This window comes from Pogona vitticeps, chromosome 7, assembly GCF_051106095.1.
Source record: "Pogona vitticeps strain Pit_001003342236 chromosome 7, PviZW2.1, whole genome shotgun sequence".
NCBI lineage: Eukaryota > Metazoa > Chordata > Lepidosauria > Squamata > Agamidae > Pogona > Pogona vitticeps.
This window is the reverse complement of record NC_135789.1, coordinates 5,695,959-5,717,403: the sequence shown is the minus strand read 5'-3', so window position 1 is coordinate 5,717,403 and position 21,445 is coordinate 5,695,959. Positions and strand designations below refer to the sequence as shown.

At 44.2% G+C, this 21,445-nt stretch overlaps 1 protein-coding gene across 4 annotated transcripts in view; it reads right to left on the bottom strand.

Annotated features, from left to right (window-relative positions):
- Nucleotides 1-21,445, bottom strand: part of SKI (SKI proto-oncogene) — a 144,255-nt gene that overhangs the window by 96,692 nt on the left and 26,118 nt on the right. For 2 of the 4 annotated variants that reach the window (XM_020814936.3, XM_020814937.3), the window contains exon 2: nucleotides 18,986-19,039. The exons of the other annotated variants lie outside the window; for them this stretch is intronic. In XM_020814936.3, the coding sequence (XP_020670595.3) occupies nucleotides 18,986-19,039 (54 nt within the window). The remainder of the gene's footprint in view (nucleotides 1-18,985; nucleotides 19,040-21,445) is intronic. 4 annotated transcript variants of the gene reach the window in all.

Below are 21,445 nucleotides of genomic sequence, written 5' to 3'. Positions count from 1 at the left end.
GGATTAGTTATAGATACACCACAGTGATCCCCATTCACCTCTGCTTAGTGTGTGTGCGCACACACGCATGCACACGAACACACACACGGCTTTCCTCACCCATTCAATGGACGATGCCTACTATGTCTTTCTTCCTGCTGTGGAATAAAATGATGAAAAGATTTTGCATGAAAACTACAAAGCCAGCTAACCTGGGAATAGTTTATCAAGAGGCACGGTTGATACATCATAATGTAAACTATGAGTGTCCCAAGCTGATTCATGTCCTGCTCATGATTTGAAACATTATCACAATAAACAGACCATCATATACGAAAGCACGATGTATGTGGGTTCATGGCCTCTTTTCCAGGGTCTGAGATGGGTCTCAAATCTTGGTAAATGCGAGTGTTGTCTTTATCTCTTTTTAAAGGCACGAATGTTCTAGCCCTTGGGGTGTATGGTTTCTTAAACTTTCTGTGGACCCTGTTCCTATGCCATGGATAGCAACCAAAAATCCAGATTTCTAGATGCAAAGCTGTTCTTTTCCTTTCTCCCTCCATGCCAGTGAAAGCTTCATTCGTTATTTTTCAAAATGCCAAAACTGCATTTAAACTGGTCCAGGAGCAGGGCAAGGCGTTTATATTTGAGGCATTTTTATCCATCTGTACAGCCAAAAGGGAAAAAAAAGGATTCCCAGTGCAGCTTATGAAAATCAATAACAACCTTTAAACACGATAACCCCATCTCAATTAGGCACTCTATGAAAGAGAGGAGGGGGAAAAAAACCCAGCAATAACTCTGAACACCCCAGAAACAAAGAGTCACATTTATGTATTGTGTGTAAGCCTTCATAGGCACACTCTTCAATTCCCCACAAGAATAACTGTAATAATTAAAACAGCACAGAGTTTACTAAAAAAAAACAAAGCTGGCATCTATCGTTCATCTACTGCAGAGCCCTAGACTGTGAACAGGTCTGGGTGTGTTACATGGCCATCTTCCAAAATCACCTCCTCCTCCAATTGAATGCAGGGGCCAGAAACTGTCTCTTTTAATAAAGACTGCCTGGCAACCAGACTGTTTTGTAATAAAAACATTTCAACATAAAAACCCAAGGTGACTCTCCGGGTGATTATGACAGAATCCTGCAGTAATGCAGACCACATGTGCCGTTTTAAATTCCAGAAAGAGAGAAATGGTTACCCTGGAAAACTAACAGCCACAAGTTGACCAACAACAGGCCCTCCATCTACAGTACCTGGCAGAGCAAGATGAGAGGCTGTGTCTGCTGCCAAATTAGCCTCATTTAGCAAGCCCGCTCCAAACGAAGCCCCCCAGGGTCCGTTTGTGCCAACTCAGAAGGCGAAAAAGGAAAATAACTTATTTTTGATAGGTCGAACACGCAGATCCATGGGATCCATCTGCTGGTATTTTTTTAAAAAAATCTTTAAATGATCACTGCTGGTGGTATTATTATTATTATTATTATTATTATTATTATTATTATTATTATTATTATTATTATTATTATTATTATTATTATTACCCAAAGATGCTAGGAAAATACAATCAGAATAAGGATTCATGGGATTCCTCCACAAAAGCTTGCAATGTTTTTTTTTTAAAGTGGTCCGATAAAAGGTATCATCCATTCGGATAGAACAGCATAACCTGACTGTTTTGGACCCCAATATTTTTTTGCTAGGGGAGTCCAGCAGCTACGGTACAAAATCTGGAATTTCTCCAAGCGCCATTCCCTCAATTCACGCGTGCACATGTCTGGCATAAAATTGGGCACCCCTGCGACGTCTGGGTTACTGAAAACCTCGGCAATCCCCTAAAAGTCCACAGTGGTTGCCAATCCCCCAGGTTTCCTCCTGATACTAGGATGCCTGCATAGCATGCCAAAACATCAAGCTTTGGGCCAGAGGTAACAGGAGATGTACTCCAACGGAAGGAGCATCATTATGGAGAAGGCTAGGGAAGAAACCGGAAGGCAAGGAGGAAACCTGTTTGCTTGCTTTGTTTGTTTGTTTGTTTGTGAAAAAAGAAACTAAGCGGCTAAGTTGCAGGAGAAAAGGCTGGGCTGTTTTGATAAGAGCAGTGGGTTGGTGTTCTGGTCTCAATACAGAAATCCATTGAAGCAAAATCTGGAGTTTTCTCAGCGGCGGCAGGAATCGCATCCCGGGAGGCTGCATTCCCGCACTTCCCCCCACCCCAAGCTTACTGAGTGAGAGCAACCTTCTCTTCCCACCCACCCCCTTCCCAAGTACTGAACTGCTTTTTTTTAAAAATGTATTAGCAGATCCAGGGGAGGAGAGAGCCCATAAAACAATGGGGGGAAAAGAGTGAACTTGCCAGCTCATTGTTTCAGAGAAGCAGGCCTTTTGCCTCTCTGGTGAACAGGACCGGGTTTTTGAAAAGTTCAAAACTCCATTTAAAATCTGTCTGCTCTCCAAGTTATTTCCAACCATCAGAGAGAGCTTTCCTGACCTGAGCCTCCGCCCCTGTGGGAAGGAAGGAACAGTTTAAAAGGGGTGTTGCCCTGTTTGTGAAATCAGATTCAGGCGGGATTCTTGCTCCCTCTTGCAGGGGTCCATCTTTTTTTTTTTTTTTTTTTTTTTTTTGCGGTACCCAAAGAAAAGGAAAGGGGGAAATCTATCTGGACAGGATGAACTTTTGACCTCCGCTGCAGACATCCCAACCCGGAGAAGAAGCAGCGGGCTCTTAAAAGGTGTCTACTTCAGGGGCGGGGGACCAAAAACAACTGTCGACGGCTGGACTCCCTTGCCATGCACTGCATTGCCTCTTTTACGATGGCCAGATGGTGGGCCTTCGTGCCAACCCATCTCCCTGCTGACCGTATGACCCCGACATAAACGGTGAAGAGCCTCCTTCGCTCTCCATCACCCGGCCTAACCTGGCACAAAAAGATTTCCAAATCCAGCCTCGAACACAGGATGCAAGGCGATCGGGAGGTTTTCTGAGCAAGAAAGATCACATGGGCCGACGCAAAAAGCAGTCTGGGAAGGGTCGTAGCTTCAAGATCATCATCATCATCTTAGAACGGCAGAGCTAGGAGAGACCCTATGGATCACGAAGTCCAGCCCCAGCTCTGCCATTCTTAAGATCACGATTAAGATCCATTCCCCAGAAGAAACCTTAGGAAACCCTCTCAGGAAAGAAGGAGCATTCCTCTCTAAAACCAAGGCTATAAGCTAGCTGCTCATCCAGTCTGAAAAACACTCCATTCCACCCCTACCCAATAAAAGCACATAAAAAAAAATCACCCTCTAGCCTTGCTCGATATAGAAAGGAAATGTGAAGTTCTTTTATTATGTGTCATCCCAGTTCAGGACGGGAGCAAGCCTACCAACCGTCCGCAACCATTCCTTTCGCTTGAGTGTGCTCTGACTCACAGCAAGCTCGGCCTCTTAAATCAGTAGCCTTCTTCATTTTAGCTTCCCCAATCATTTTTATTGCAGCCTTCCTTTACGTTCCTCGCCTCCTTAGAATTGTCGTGTCGTTCCCCCCCCCCGTCGCCGCCTCTCTGCCGCCCCATCCTTGACGATCTCCTCCCCCACCTTCCCCATCCACCCCCAAAAGAATGATTTACAACATGGTTAACGGTAGGCCTTCCCCCCTTTTCTTCCTCTCCACACAAACATGCCAAGAAGGCATTAAAGCGAAGTCTGGCCCCTTTTGGAACCAGGAATGTGTGGTGGGTGTTGTTGTTCTTGTTGTTGTTGTTGTTCATCAGCCAAACTGGCCTCGGCTTCTGCCTTGAATAGTCATCAGGCAAGACAGGGATACTCAACTGTTGGGCACAGTTCCCTCGCCCACCAACTCCTTGCCTTTTTAACAATTTAAAGAAGGGTGAAGAGGTGGAAAAATGGATTTTAGGAGGAAGGAAGGAAGGAGGATTCAGACTTGACTCATCCGAACACAGAGCAATGCGCCTAGGAGGTAGCCAAAAGCATTTCAGCTCTGGGTTTTCTAATGGGAGTCTGAATTATCCTTTCCTCATGCACTGTTTAATCTGGTTTCCTGTAGGGTCTCGGAGAGAAGAAAGCTGCCTGCTGGCCTCAAAATTAAAATGTGCAACGACTCAGGTGGTCTCTTCCGTCAAACTCCATAGACAACTAGGTGGGTAAGAATTCAGAATACATCCGTTTTGCCCCCTTTTGAATGGGTTCTGGTGCACCACCCTTTGACAACAGCGATGAGAACACATCATGCTCACCCGTTGCTGGTCCTGCCTGCTGTAGGAAACGTTTAGCTCGGGTACCTTTAGTGAGGCAGGAAGCCTCGCCTGCCCACCTTTCTGCCACTCCACGCTGCTTGTGCATGCCCAAACACAGGCCATTCTTGCACATTACTTCTAAAGTGAGAAATGAACCCACGTTCTGGAGCCCTGGTGTAAATGTCCCTGAGTTTCCAAAACTTTCTGGCACCTTTGCTACCAACAGCACCCACGGCTTCTAACAAAACTCTTGCATCGCCTGTGGCTCATTTGGCACCAAGTGGACAGACAGAATTACTCTCAGGTAACTGGGAAAAGAGAGCTTTCAGGAAATTTAGATGGAGTTACACACACACACACACACACACTTGTTTTTTCTTTCTTGTCTCTTACCCCAGCGAACATCTGGTCAACAGAAGGGCTTTGCTTATGTCCTGCTTTATGGACTGTGCTTATGTAAGTCAGGTCCTCATGTTAAATGAAAACCACATGACCATATCAAAACAGTGCCAGAGAGTCTCATACGCTTCAAAACCCTTATTAAAAACACACACAGGAAGTTATTTACTGATTTTAACATGCAGGTTGGCCTATAAATAAGTTAACACCAGAGAGAGGAAAATAGCAACTTTTGTTAATTAAAGCAGATCCCTTCCCCCCCATCTCCTGGAAGGGGGGTGGGTGGAATGAAATCGTTGCTATATTTTATGATGGCGCCTGCCAGATTCGTTTTCATTATTAGCCCCTGCCAATATTTTGCCTTCAAACACCGTTCTGCCCTTTCTCCCTTTCGGTTGCTTCTCGAGAAAAGCTAAACCAACTAATGATAGCCAGGTGGGTAATGCAGGTTTCTTGCCAACTCTTGACTTGCTTTATGAAAAGCTTAACAAATGCGCTGCTTAAAAGTTGTGGTCAGCAATTCTTTTTGCCAGAAGGCCATTTTAAGAAGGAGGTTCAAGTCTGCAACTCCCATAAATGGCAATGTCCTTCCTGCAGAATTGTCCATTAGTCTCCCTTCCACACTCATCTTCTTTCATCACCATCATCTTAGAACTGCAAAACTGGAAGGGACCTTAAGGATCATGAAGTCCAATTCCTTTCAAAGAGATCCAGTGGGGGAATCAAACTCCCAACCTCTGGCTCCGCAGCCAGAGACCTCCACCATGGAGCTGTCTCTTCAACAATAGCATGCAGATGCAACAAACAGTCTGGCCCAGCTGCTAATCCCCAAACAGCTGTGAATTGTGAGTAAACTCCAAAAGGCATTTGACTTTCTCTGTGTTTTGTTCACGGTGAGCCCTTCTTGTTATGGGAAGACAGGCGTGGAGAACACGGCTGGAGCAGAGAACTGAACAGATATAGCCCCAGAGGGCCATGCCACTTTTCCAAATGAAAATGGTGACGTTCCAGATTTTTATTTTCCCCCATTCTAAATTATTGGACTGCCTCTAAGATTCAGGGACTTCCAGTTAGAGCCATTAGTTATGACACACCAGTATACTGGCCTGATTTTATTTCCCTCGGCAACTCAACCCCATTGGAAGGCAGACCTCAAAAAATTTACCAAGGCATCATTAGGTCCTGAAGTTGAAAGAACTTTTGCATACAGACTCACTTTGCAACAGCAAACTAGTACACCTGCAGCCATCAGATACATAATCTTTAGGGTGCATTATTCAATAGGAAGCTGGCTGGAGAGCTCAGTGGTTTAGGTCTCTAGCTGTGGAGCCAGAGGTTGGGCATTCAATTCCCCACCGGGCCTCATGTGAGTAGAGCCAGCCTGGGTGGCCTTGGGCAAGCTGCACAATCTCAGGGCAACCCCAGAAGAAAGGAAGGGTAAACCACTTCTCTACCTGGAAAACCTGGAAAAAGAGTAGCCGTAAGTCAGAATTTACTGGAAAGCACATCATCGTCATCATTCAGCAGGAAAGTATCAGGGGCAATAGAAACCCTAACATGCCAGTGTATATGTATTTAAAAACAAAACATTAATACACCATGAGGTCAAACAAACAAACAAACTGCCCACCTGCTGCTTTTCTACCACTGCACTCTACCTATGTGCTGCAGTCTCATGAACAGACAAAAGTTTTCCAGACACCTAACTTTATCATATCACTGGCTCCCACTTCCCTCCCCAAGCTCTGAAACACAGAAAATTAAACTTAGCATGTGTTTTCGAGCCAGGCAGTGCCAAGATGACGCCATGGAGAAGATACTGGGCTTGAACATGCGTGAGGTTTGGACGATGGACAAGAGTGGTTGGGGGAAAAAAACCCTGGGGTAAGGCTTTGGGCGAGACATGCATCTGGCTCGAGAGCAGAGAATAACGTTCATAAGCCCTCTGTGTAGCAAAAGCACTGTAAAGAAATCTGTATGGGTGGCAATATTTACTTTGAGGAAACCTTATTTGTCCTATAATAATTAATTCTCCACACAGTTTATGCTTTTAAAAAGAACTTTACATTGAAACTTGATTTTGCCATTTTGAATAGATGTCAAAGTGGCATCTTTCTTGTCCTATGTCAGGAATATTTAAGAGAGAGAGAGAGAGAGAGAGAGAGAGAGAGAGAGATCAAACAACTGATAGAGCACACCTTGGCAAAAATATTTTCTTGGATCTGGCAAACATTTGCTTTGTAAGGGATCTCTGCTGAGCCAAGATGGCACTTTTTTAAAAAACACTGTGAGGTTTGTAGAATAATTTGCAAAAACGGAAATGTCCACCCTTTCTCCTCTCCCTCTCTTGGTCTTTTTCAAACAAGTTGTATCTTAACCACAAGGCATCAAACTATGCAGTTATAGCCTAACCACATAGCATCTTTAGGCACCAGATTCTTACCCAAGCATTCTACTAATAAGGACAGAGATGGGTAAACTTAGGACTTTTCACCTCTGGGACCTGCTGTGGACCACACCAGGGCCTAGACTTTATAAAAACAAACAAACAAACAAAAACAGAAAAGCCAAATGCAGCAGAGACCAAATGTCCACTCTGAGGTTGGTGGGGTTAGGAGGTCAAAACAAAGTGCAAAGGGGATGAATGCTCCAAGGGCTGTAGGTGTTCAAGAGAAGCTTAAGACGATCACCTGGCAGATATCCTTTGAGTTATATTCTTGCATTGAGCAGGGGGTTGGATTTGATGGCCTTTATAGGCCCCTTGCAACTTCATTCTTCTATGATTCTATGAGATCAGCCAAAATGGCTAGAGGCTTTAAACTAAAAATCAAAATTGCAACACAGAATGCAGCACTTGCCTTCTGATCCCTCAAGTTTTTCAACACAATAACAACACCCAGTCAGTGCATAGAGAAACTGATTTTTTAAAAAAAAGACAACCCAGCTTTCAAACTCAATACCATTCTTCTATAACCAGATACAATTCTGTACATTGAGCATTACAAAGAGACACACTGGCAGACAGGTGAGCCAAACTAAGAAGCATCGTTCCTACACCTGTTAATTAGGAGTTATGAAGTGGCAGGTGGAACCGCTATTTTTATAACGATATGCTCATTTTGTAAGAGACTGAACATACGGGATTGGGCTGAAGGTTTAGAGGGGGAAGTGCACCTAATTCTGTAGCACAAAACCCACCTAGACACATATTGAAATTCTAAAAGCAATATATAGAAACTCAGGACCACAATTTGCAGCCTCAAAATACAGAACACTGTCTTGAGCAGATTACACAGGTATTGCAAAAAGAGTTATAAATTATACTGATTGTGCATTGTTGTTGTTTAGTCGTTAAGTCGTGTCGGACTCTTCGTGACCCCATGGACCAGAGCATGCCAGGCCCTCCTGTCTTCCACTGCCTCCCAGAGTTTGGTCAAATTCATGTTGGTCGCTTAGATGACACTGTCCAACCATCTCATCCTCTGTCATCCCCTTCTCCTCTTGCCTTCACACTTTCCCAACAGGGTGAAAGAGGAGAGCGCAAAAATTGGTCTGAAACTCAACATCAGAAAAACTGAGATCATGGCAACTGATCATCACCTCCTGGCAACTAGAAGGAGAAGATATGGAGGCAGTGACAGATTTTACTTTCTTGGGCTCCATGATCACTGCAGATGGGAACAGCAGCCACGAAATTAAAAGACACCTGCTTCTTAGGAGGAAAGCGATGACAAACCTAGACAGCATCTTAACAAGCAGAGACATTCCCTTGCCAACAAAAGTCCAGATAGTCAAAGCTATGGTTTTTCCTGTAGTAGTGAAGTATGGAAGTGAGAGCTGGACCATAAAGAAGGCCGACCGCCGAAGAATTGATGCGTTTGAATTGTGGTGCTGGAGGAGACTCTTGAGAGCCCCCTGGCCTGCAAGGAGAACAAATCTATCCGTTCTGAAGGAAATCAACCTTGAGTGCTCACTGCAAGGACAGATCCTGAAGCTGAGTCTCCAATACTTTGGCCATATCATGAGAAGAGAAGACTCCCTAGAAAAGACCCTGATGTTGGGAAAGTGTGAAGGCAAGAGGAGAAGGGGATGACAGAGGACGAGAGGGTTGGACAGTGTTATTGAAGCGACCAGCATGAATTTGACCAAACTCCAGGAGGCAATGGAAGACAGGAGGGCCTGGCGTGCTCTGGTCCATGGAGTCACGGAGAGTCGGACACGACTTAAGGAATAAACAAGAAAAAGGATAAACAGCGTCCAGCAGAGAAAAGGAAGACTAGGTCACCTCCAGGATTCAAGCTGTCTATTCACTCATGTGTTGACTCACCGGAATAAGGGTGGAAATAATAACATCCTGCCATCCTCAGAACAAGCAACTTACTTTCTCTGTAGGTTATAACAGACTGTTTTTAGACCTGTCCAAAAGCAGCTTCTTAGCTACTTTTCTGTATTTGTTGCACATTACTTCAACACACTGTGACTCTCTCCAGGAGCCACTGATAGACAACTGCTGCCTTGGGGAAAGTGAACAAGCCCACTTTAGAAAAACTGATTAATCTGCTTTGTTGAATACTTATGCACAGCAGATTTCCTGCAGAGCAAAGCCATCAGTATGTCTTGGGGGGAATGTACAGTATAGGGGAAACCTGTATAGGGAACCTTTCTAAGGTGCAACCAAAGATCCAGACACCTGCAACACAACATAAGGAACCACTGGATACAACTCCAGTGGATTTTACTCCAAAGCACCACTCCCCCTCTGTGTTCCAGAAGATCTAAAAGAGAGGCTTGATGCCGAGTTTGCTAGCCTTCAATGATTAAAAACACATTTAAGAATGGAAACCTGCCCATTACAACCCCAGTTTAAGAATGAAAGCTTGGTAGGGGCCACCACATGCAAGGAAATATCCTTTGCCAAATAAGCACCGCATTGCTAAACCATCTCGCCGACCCTCAACCCGACCCCAATCGGTTGATATTTCATTCCCTTTGAGGGAACAGCCTTCTGTTAATTGTTCCTGTTGTAAAGCAGGGAGCAATAGATCAGAGATGCAGAATCAAACATTCTCAGCATGAGCTTGCATGAATAAAATTCACTTCTTCAGGCACGCACCAATATATTGGGCAGAAAAATTATAAATGAATGTTCCAACATTTTCATGGTAGAAGTCTGCCAAATATACGTCTTAAGGTGAGCTGAGAGCTGGTTTCCACACATTTGGGGGATAATTTTAAGAGATAAAAGAATTGTCTCCCATATCAATTTTTCATACATGTTATTAAGACTTGTGTTGATGAGGATAACAATTATGTACCATCGGGCTGATTCAGAGTTATAAGAATCCTTACCAGATAGAAAACAAGAGGTTCACGAGTCCCGTCTTCTGGTGTGGCTCCAGGACTGTGCAGATCATCCAAGACAGCAATAGCTATCTCTATTTATTTACTGAAAATATTTTTTTACCCCACCTTTCTCCTTTAAATAGACCCAGGGTGGCTTACATCAGTAAAAAAAAAAACACTGTTTAAAAACTAAAAATAGTAGATATATACATGTTTTTAAAAGAAACAAATATCGCACTAAAACAGTAAACAAAATCAACACCAAAAACACATTCAAAGCAACAAGGCACAACCATCCATTAAATAACCCCAGTCAGGCAGGCAGTCACTAAGTGAAAGCTTGCCTGAAGAGAAAGGTCTTTGTCTTCCAGCCCGGCCTCCTGTGGGAGGGAGTTCCAGAGTCTCTAAAGATGCATTCTTCCTTTCTCTCACATAGAGAGAAGCAAATGCCTCTTCTAAGAATACTCCTGGTAGAGTATAATCTACTAGCAAGGACAGCATGCTGGCTTCAAAAATACTGCTTTAATCTGTACACAGGGTTCCTTGGGCTTTTTTTTATTTGCCAAATGACAACCTGGCCTTTGAACTCAAACACAGTTACAATCACCAAAGCCAAACGCTTAAACACCGAAATGGAAATCTAATTGCTTTTTGCTTTTTAAGAACAGCTATCAGCAGCATGACCCTTGCCTTTGCCCAGTTAAATCAACAGACGGATCAATAAAAGTGTACAATAAATTAACTTAAAACATTACCAAAAGACGGCAATAGCCAGATTCTTGAAATATGGATCATGAAGGTGTTCCCACAAGCCATACCTTGAGCACAGAAGTGACTTGCAGAGGCAATTCCCCATCAGTTTTTAAAAAGTAACGGCGGCTACCTGATGCAATGTTTTCAAAAGCATCTCAAATGTTTTTCTTCGCCCTCCAAGACTGCTTAAGAAACAAACCTTAAGACCGATGCCTCAAAACTGCTCCATTGACGTAACTTTTAAAAGTAACTGAAAAGCAACGTAAACAGTTAACTCAAAAAAAGTTACGCACTCCATTAGCACGATTTCATTCACACATTTTGTGTTACCCACTGCCATGCAAAGATGTGTCTTTCCTACCAAAATACAGGAAACTTGCTCCCAGCAGCTACGTTACTCCTTAAGCTGTGCCTTGCAGAACCAAGCGTTCTAATACTCAAGAGTTTTTAACACTCGGCAACAGGCAGGCCCCCCACTCAAGCCACAGAGGAGCCACTGTGTAAAGGGTTCACGTATCCGCGCAGCCTCCTCTCTCGGAAATCTTAACCCACCCCAGCAGACAGTGCGACGAGAGACGAGAGCCCCATGACATCCAGGGGGGGGGCCAGCGCAACCGCCTTAGATGAACCTTCCCCTGCTTCTCTGAACCAGTTACGTAAGTTTTTGTGTAAGACCGTGGGGCAAAGAGATAGCAACTGAGATGGGTTTTTCAAAAGGAACTGAAAGAAACTTAGGCTGTTCTACACTGATTGTGCTCAATGGGATAACTCTAGCCTTGCACTCTGTCTTTGTTTGCATGTCTGCATGTACCCACCTTATGTCACTCATATTCTGCCTCACACGTGCTGTACACTGACTTTATATATGTTTATATGTATATATGTTTATATATGTTTATATGTTTATGTGTGTGTGTGTGTGTGTGTGTGTGTGTGTGTGTGCTTATTTTCAAAACACAGGAAGCTGTCATAGGTTGAAAGGAAGAGTGAACTTGGTTTAAATTAAATTGATTTGAATCATGATTTAAATCACTACTCAGAAAGATGAGACTGAATCCTGACATTTCCTCTTCCCCACTCTCCAAAGCAGACACTTGCTTGTTATCACTTTAATCTGTTTCACAGCTTGAAGGTACCAATTGTATTTTTACAAGCTCCATACTTTACAAAAAAAATAAATAAAAATAAACCCTTTAGCGATTTCTTTCGAAAAACTTTCAGATCAGTTTTCAGCATGTATCAGAAAACAACTACTAATGATTTTGGCTACCAATAGCCTTTGTCACAATTGGAAAATAAGCCCGATAAGAGTGGTTTCTCATTTACAGATACTGCTGTTAAACAAGTACGTCTCTTTGCAGAGACCACCTCTTCAAAATATTTGGCTGGCTTCATCCAGCCTAAGTATGAGGAGAAACAGAAAGATTAACTGCAACAATCTACACAGAAGCCTATGGAACCCTATAAAATTGACATCTTGGACCCTATTTTCAAAACCTTTGAAAGATCCTATAGCAGAAGCTGAAAGAATTAGCTTTTTTGGACTACAGAACGCCCAGAATGCCATAGTGTGCATAGCCACTGCAAGCAGTCATTAAAAAAGAGAGAGTTACTTTTTTATTCTCTGCTCTACAGTCTAATTCTTACATCTGGTAACCATTCTGCCATTCCTTCCAGAATACACTAAACGGCAGGCACATTTTTTAAAAATCTCGGCTCTGTTTTAAGAAGTGGTAGGCTGCTGCTTTCTTTTAAACACCCTACACAGTGGTTTAGGTCTCTGGCTACAGAGCCAGAGGTTGGGAGTTCGATTCCCCCACTGGGCCTCCAGGGAGAAAAGCCAGCTGGTGTAGACCTGGTCAAGGCTGCACAGTTCCAGGGGACCCCTAGAAGGGGGTGGCGATCCACTTCCGAATATTCTCTACCTGGAAAATCCTCACGTTGAGCCAGAATTATCTTGACTGCACACAGCTATTATTCTTAAATAGTGACAGCCCCCACCACTGCTGCACCATCTGCATTCACTCCATTACGACATTGCCCTCAGCTACAACCGCACAATCCCAAACAACCAGCTCTAGCTAAATGAATGGTAGCTACCTGACTGTTGTGCTTTATGTGTTTTTAAAAACCAAGAGACTCTGCGCAAAGTTCTTTTTCAAAGTGCTCGGTGTGAATAAACTTCACACATCTAAAAACTTCAACTCCCAGAAATCCTAGGCAGCACAGCCAGCGGTGAGGACCTCTGGGAGTTGTAGTCCAGGAATATCTGGGGACCGAAGGTTGGGAGTCACTGAGGAGGATTCTTCAGCAGAGTTGTCTTAGTACGAAAGTTATCATCCCAATCAAAGTAGCAGCAACAGTAGATCCGGCTATTCTGAGACATTCTGAAAGCTGTTAGGCATACAATTCAGCTTTCTGTTAAAGGGGAGGCATTTTCCCACGTGTGTGTTCTCTTACATACACACACACACACCCTTCAACCTCATCTCCATCTGGCTAAGGCGGTGTTCATACTGAAACTTCCAGCTGCATCTCCAGAGCACCACCTTGAACATTTTGTTCTGGCAGAGATGAATCCTCCAGCACCACTCTAAAAGGGGGTGGGGGTGGGGATGTCTATAAAAGCAAGCCTGACAATGCAATGCAGGGGTATTTGCACAAGGCGAGAAGACAAGTAGTCAAGCTGGACTTGCGGACTGGCACCAGAAAAAAGGATTGCTCACAGTTGTGACATTTTCTCCTTTGTTGCCCCTTAAAACCAACCCAATCAGGTTGCTCTCGGTACAAAGAAAATGGGGAAGACAAGAAGCAGCTCTATAGCCTTTTTCAACCTGGCACTGAAGTACAATTTCCATCATCCCCGATCACTGGCATGTTAGTTGGGGGTGATGGGACCTGAAGTCCCAACTTGAGTGAGGGAGTAAACCTGCGACTTCTTTGGGGAAAGGAGAATGGTCCACCAACAAACAATGCACTCTCCCCAACCATTACAAAAACTGCCAAATAGAAGTGTGCAGAGTTTTGTTTTTAGACTATGGCTGGGCTCTGCCCAAGGAATTCTGGGCGTTGTAGTCCAGCAGAAACAGACATCAGCACAACTCCACTACCAATGTCAAGTCCTGCTCTAGAAACTGTTGTTCCTCTGAAATAACACACAGCCCCCGAACGCACTAGGAAATCAGACAGAAGAAATATCCAGGAAATCCCTTCTACGTGGGCTTATTTGAAACCGGGATCCCTGCGTCATCATCGTGCCCTCAAGGGCACAGCTGATAAAAAGGAGAGTCCATGGCATTCCACACCGGCTGCAATCTGCAAATGTAGTCAAGGACAATCCCCACCTCCCCACTCCATGCAACTTTCAGTCCGGCTTTAGGTGGGGAAGGTACAAGATCACAGGCGTGAAGCCAGAATAATCAGTACTGTATCTGCAATGTTCACCCTTCTATTTCACTCCTGGAAGAAGAAAAAAAAGCTTCCACCATCTGCAAGACTATCTCCTCTCCCCCTTGCTTGAGACTGCTGACCCAGTTTCAAGTTGCACTTCTCATATGACTGCTGCAGTTTCTCTCCTCCAAACCCTGCCTCACACTAGAAAAGGTGGGCTACAAGGAAACTTATTTCTTACAGTCACCTGACAAATGGAGTCTTCACGTCTATGGTAGGTATACGCATTATGCCATGTGCCCTTAAAGTTGCATCAATTTATGGCAACCGAACCACAGTTTTCACGGGATGGTGAGATTTTTAAGAAGTTATGTTAACATTACCACTCCCAGTGACTTCCCATGACTGAACTGGTATTCGAACCCAGGAGTCCTGAGTCTAACCCATTATCCATAGGCATTCTCAATGGGACTCATATGGCCACCTGGAAGGCCCTGGCACATTTGAAGGGGCCCACGGACTGGAAATAATTCTTCACACACTACCTTGTAAGGTTTGCTTTGTGACTTATACAATCCTGATTCAGCCTATTTTTCTTTCATATTCTATTTATGGCCATGGCCAAAAGAAGGTTGAGAATGGCTGCTTACACCACACAGTCTTTTGCACAGGTATATACAAAGATGGTTTTTCTCTCTTTTTAAACAACCCACCATTGAACTAGTGGAGAATCTCTAACGACTAATATGCTGTAGTAGGTAAGACTGTTGGACTTGCACTCAGGAGACCAGGGTTCAAATCCCCATGTGGTCATGGGGATGGTAACATTCAACCACCCTTTAAACACTAAATACACCCCCAAAACCCTACTAGAATCACCAAAAAGTGATGGTGTACAACCACCACCGCTGCCGTGGAAAAACAGACATTAGGTGGAGATCCCAAAGAAGTCCATGGTCCAAAGAAGGAAACCAAGGCAGGTCTTATTTTCAAAGCCAGTGGGATGAAGTGGCTCGGCCCCAGAAGCGGAGCGGGTGCCAGTGGAGATTGAGGTATTTCTCAGATCCCCAAGAGGGCGAAATCTGATCCCTTTGCAAGGCAGGTTAGAACTGTGGGATGTGGAGGTCTCTCACCCCTTTTTTGAATGGAGGAGCCAGATTCTCAGTGGCAGGGCACACACTCTCTAAAGTACCAAGAGACCGAGTCCAACATCCTCCATTCCAAAGGTCCTTAAACTCCTGGCCTTGATGCTGTGCTTGAAGCTTTGGAGCTGTTTCTAGTCCAACGATGCTGGATTAGATAAACCAACAGGGCAGCTTTTATATGTTCACAAAGGTGAATCTCTCTCTCTCTCTCTCTCTCTCTCTCTCTCTCATTCACACACAAACATCATCATATATGCACATGAACAGGAGCAAGCCTACATCTATCAAAGTCAAATTCACATTACTAGGAAAGCATCTTGTTTATGCCTGGAACAACATAAAAGGCAAACAGTGACACAGGCCAAATGAAGGCAAATGGATTCACGCAGACAAGGCTTGCAGTATTGGGAATACACTGTTTATAAAGAACTGGGTTTCAACCAGACAGAGGAGGCTCTAAATCCCATCTTCAGCACCAAATAATTTTCTCCCCCCCCCCCGCCCCCATACACAAACTGCAGCCTGCTGTGGGCAGGAAGGAAGGAAGCCATGGCGGTCCAGCATAAGGAAAGACGATCCAAAATCAAGAGCCTCTTTAGGCTGAAGGGAAAAAAGAAAAGAAAAAGAAAGGGAAGAAAACAAGGAACAAGGTTTGACCTCTTCTGATCTCTACAGCAGGCGGGATAATAAACAAAGTGAGGTGGATGACAGAACAAAAAACAAATGTCAATGCCAGTGGTAGCGACACAAAACTGACGGCTGTGTTAAGAGATGAATGCAAACGTCACAGACGTTGGAAGTGCAATATATGGTTGTCAATAGATGAAACAGCAGATATTGCCACTTGACTACTGGATAATTCGGTCGTGAGTGGCTTGAGTCAGAGGTTGGGAGTTCGCTGTGCTCCCTTGACTGGGCCTGGACTCAATGATCCATAGGGTCCCTTCCAACTCTGCGTTTTATATTATATTATATTATGGTAACATTTACCATATATATAAAAAAGGATGGATGATACTTTCCTTATTTCATGCAAACTAAAACAAAAGTATCCTATTACCCTTATTTTTGGACTGTACATAAGGACCACATTGCTTTTTCTTTCTTCCTTTCCCCAGTAAAAGACAGCTGGTCTTCTGCCTCTTCCTCCCCCTTCAAAAATGCTTTTTTTTTTTTTAAACTGGAGCATTTTATCTGTGGACGCCAGCACCATGGCTGTAACTCTTTCCACATAGGATCATCATCTCCATTTTCAGCAGTAGAGGATCCATGGAACAGAAAATACTGGGTAGAGGGCAAAAAGAGAAAATTGCTTAACCCATCTCTGGGAAAGAGGGAGGAATGGAAACGTCAAAATTTTCTTGGTCATCCTCATCCCTACCCTTGAATGTAAGACAGCTAATTCAGAAGCAAATTCCACGCAGTATTATGTAACCGGATGATGTCACAGCCCACGGAGGCTATTTTAAAGTTGCCATGGGTATAAAGTTAAAATGTTTTGTTCTTTCTCTCCCACCCCACAAAGCAGCCAGCTTCTGTCCTTCTAAATCCAAGGAGAAAAAACAGAGAAAAAAAATGTACAGATTAGGTCCTGGGATGCAAGGGAGATGAAACGGGAGGAGGGTGATAAAATATGCGAGGGGCGCGTCATTAAAAGTCCATCTTCTGTGCCTTTAAATAAGCAAAGCAGCATCTGCTCTCTCCTCCAAAAAAAGAATGTCCCAGGCCAGGTCACGTGATCCTCAAATGACCACGGTTGTTATCTGGGGTGAAAAGCGGCCACACAAAGAAAGCTGGCCAAACAACAACAACAAAAGGGCCTGAACTTTGAAACCGAAGGATCTGGGTCACCAGCTTCCAGCCCCAGAGAAAGGCAAACCAGACTTTTCCACCCCACTTGCTCTACGGCGGTGGGGTGATTGGGCGTGTGAAAATGTGCTTCTCATCCAAGACGCAAACAGTCACCAAGCCAGTATCTTTTTCTCCAGTCCTTCCGACAGGACCTAACAAAGCACCGCTGTAGGGGATGCAGAAAACGTAGGGCAGAATTTGGCCCCTTTTCAGGGCTTCCCCACCAGCTACCCTTGCTGGCAATCCCTGATGGCTATGCTGCCTACCCATCACATCCTAGGTTGGATGCCGAGTCTTTTCCCCATCTCTTAAAAGCTCAAAATGTCTCTCTTGAGTCTTAGTGGTTTAGCAATAAGGGAGTTGCGCTAAAATATGTACCAGCATTTTTGAGTCCCAGGTTGAAAGAGCACCACTCCTCCACTTGTGGGTTTCATTACCACTACAACTAATTAACAATTCTTCCCCTGTCTCGCAACATCACACAGTTCAAAAACCATCTAGTCTGGCCTCCTGCTGGTGCTGTAAGGGTAACTGTCACCCTGTATAGTGACCATCAACCCATCTGCCAAAAACGAAGTAATAAAGGAGAGCCCACAATCTCCCAAGGCGTAGAATTATAGAATAACGGAGCTGGAAGGGGGCCTCTAAGGCCATCAAGTCCAACCCCCTGCTCAAGGCAGGAATCAAAATCAAAGCAGGTCTGACAGAGGGTCGTCCAATTTTCTCTTGAATTTCTCTGCCCACCGCCTCTCGAGGTAATTCCATTGTCATACTGCTCAGACAAGTTAAGATGTTTTTTTTCCTGATATTCAGCCTAAATCTGGCTTCCGTGATTTGGGCCCATTATTATGTGTCCTGCACTCTGCAGCCTGCTCCATTTCTGAGCTTGACTATTCGACTTTATAGATATGACTTGTCAAACTGCAAGGCATGGGGCTGAGGACCGCAATCACACAGTTATGTGTGTAAGGAGTCTAATAAATGACCAAAAGTGATTCACTTCATTTGGGAAGCTTCCAAAAGGCCTCTCAATTATTGGTACGCCAAATCAGCCTAGAATTACCTTGATGGACTTCCATCCACGTGAAAGGTATGTACATTCAGTCAGGCTCAAAAGCTGGCAGAAAATGGGCAACATGTGTGTCGCTTTCCCCCTTATCCATTTGTCCTATGTTGAATGCTTTGAATAAAAAATTTTCAAAGCCCCACTAGAATCCTGGGTTCCCCAATGACTTGGAAAACCACTGTACTGAAAAACAAAAAGCCAATCCCCAATTCCCTCCACAGCCTCAATCCTCTTTTCCATGAAAGCTGCGACAGTTTGTTTGCCATATTTTTTACTGCTTTTTATTTTATATTTTAAAAGAGGAAGTCCTCCCTGGTGCCATGACACAGCGGCGCCTGTGAGACAGTCTTTGCCTTGTGTGCAAGCACTTTTGTGGGTCTGTTTTCACTTCTTCTAACCAACCTGTCTCCTGCCAGGACACCAAAGAATTAAAACAGAAAGTGTAACTTTCAAAATTACCAACACTTCCCTTCTCTAGAGAGGAGCCTCGACTCCGTGGTTGAGGCTCCTCCTTTTGCAAGTCCTGGGTTTAATGCCTGACATCTTCAATTTAAACTTTTTTTAAAAAAAAACAAGGGATAGGAAGGAAGGTCATCCTCTGCCATAGATCCAGAAGTTCCTGTACATCAGGAAAGACCAAGCAGCCTGGTAGAGAGCAGATTCTTATAGTCTTCTCCCTCAGTGGCATCTTTCACAAAACAGATCAACCAAATTTCCACAGGGTTCAACCGGAATGTACCCCATAACAGGAGGAGGGAACTTTAGAGCCTGGAAACACATCTGTGCCTGATGGGAGCTAAACTAGCAACATACACTTCTCTTGATGATAGTCCTCTCTTCCATGGTTTCACAGCTTTTGTAAGTATTCTGCAAAAAAAAAAAAAATTCAACTATGTTCTAAAGCCACTGTGATTCGGCCCCTCAGGAACTTTTCTAAAATTTAAAGGTTTCCTACTGTTGCCTGCAGAACACATTATCCCCCACACACAAACACCCCGCCTGAAGGCTTCAGCTTTCCAGAAGACCAACCAACTCCTGCAAAACGGTGCACAAGAAGGAACTCCACCAGAAGCCAAAAGACTAGGAAGCTAGACTGGCCATAGGACCCAACACTGCCCTCAAAACCTTCAGAACATTTTGTTATTATTATTATTTTTAGAAGTGGATAAAAAGCAACCCAGGGGAGGGGAAGGTTTCAAAACGGTGCCCTGAGGAATACCCTGCCTTTACTTGGAAGCTTATCCGGGATTTCTCCGTGACAATTCCCAGGGACAGCAGACAAGATTCCAAGAAAAGGCTGCTGGTCTACTGTAACTGATCATCCCCTGAAATGCATTGCTTGGTACTTTCAGGATTGGCATGAGGGTCCAAGGAGGCCGGCCGGCATGTTGTTTGTGTGTTTATTTTCCTAGAAATGCCCCCCTGGCAGGGGGAGGGGGGAACAGGACATAGCTATGATGAACACATCAGTCATCTAAAGTCAAGTACACCAACAGTTTAGTGTAGATAGGGCTCTATGGATTTGTGTGTTTGGATTACAAATTCCAGAATCCCAGAAGCAGACGCTGTAGTGTGAAAGCACATACCTGTACACCTCTAATCACAGAATAATATGCACTAAGTGATGTGTTGCTTAATCTCATCCTATCTCATTTGCATTAAGTCTTCTACTTTGAAGTATGTATTTGTGTGCATATGTTTACTTCCAAGTCATAACTTTCTGAAGATAAACATTACTTGATATTTAAAACAAATCCTGCAGGCTTTGGTCCTATATATTAAGGCAAACTCACAACAATGTGTGCATTCCTCCCCCCCCCCCCCCCCCCGCCATCAGAGACATCCTTTCCCCATCCCTGTTCAGATTTCAAGGCGGGGTTAGCAAAAGGACTGAGCTCTGTGTTTATCCTGCCCAGACCTGCATGTTAGAAAGAGGAATTCTTTTGTTTCAGCCAACTCACCGAATGCATGTGTGTGCTAAGGCAAACACAGATGACAACATTTAAAACGAAGGGGGCGGAATAAGCTCACACTTTAAAAGGGGGGAAACTCAGAGAGAAACAGCTCTTCTTCCCTAGAAAAACTAGGTGCCTCCTAAGAGCAGCGCATCCCCTCTGGAGCGCATTATCGCTGGGGTTTTTTAAAAAAACAACCCCACACACCAGATTCATGCCTCCAGCAAAACAATTTTCTTGCTATTTATTCCAAAGGCAAGAACAGACTTGATCTCCAAGATGTCTCCAGAGGCGACTCCGAGGAGGGAGAAGGCCTCTGAGTTTTCCAGTCCTGCTTTCCACAGCATGCCACTGTGCTTTGCTACTTGGGTTCTCATATCCCCAATTTCAGCCCACTCGACACAAACTTTTTTGACAAAGAAGTTGTCCCATGGTGGTAGAAGAAGCTCTGTGTGTCAACCAAATTTCTGCCAGGAATGCACCCTAAACAGAGTATCTGCAGAAATTCAAGCCATCCTCCTTTCAACCAAACAGACGTTCCATTCTGTAGGTTCAAATAAGACTCGCATGCTGCCTGACATATCTCTGCAAGCCTGGCTGTTCTTCTGCCCTTTCTTGCTGCCCAAGTCTGAACTCTCTGCTTTTCGACTCCAAAGTCAAGAGGCATTCCTTCATTTCTTCTGGCTGTTTTACAAAACGTCAACAATTAAACCCTGTAGGGAGGGGAAACAGAGCAAGGAAAAGGTAGAAGCTGGAAGCTGCTTCCATTCTAGTCTCTCTTGGAGGTAAAACAAAATCCATGAAATCCAACTTGAACCGCACTCTTTCAACTTAATTCTCTTTCATTATACAGTGGGGTCTTGACTTGAGAACTTAATCCGTATTGGAAGGCGGTTCTCAAGTCAAAAAGTTCTCAGGTCAAATCTGCATTTCCCATAGGAATGCATTGAGAACCATTTGATCCGTATCTGCTCTTTTCCGTCCATAGAAACTAATGGGAAGCTGCTATTCTGCCTTCGACCACTAGAGGGGGATATTTTGTTTCTTTTTTTTCTTAGGTCAAGAAAGGTTCAGGGAAGGCAGGGAAAATACAGTCCAGGCAGTACCAGGCAGTCTGAAGACTGTCTCCCAATCCACTCGCTAAACGCTGGGAGGAGTGAGGAAGCAGACAGGCACCCTTTTCACTGGCCAACAGTTAACTGAAAGTTCACATTTTGCACTTTCCCTGCCTCCCACGTGGGTTTTGTTTTCAGTTCTTAACTCAAATCTAAGTACTTAAGTCAAGTCAATATTTTCCTATGAGAGCGGCTCTTAAGTC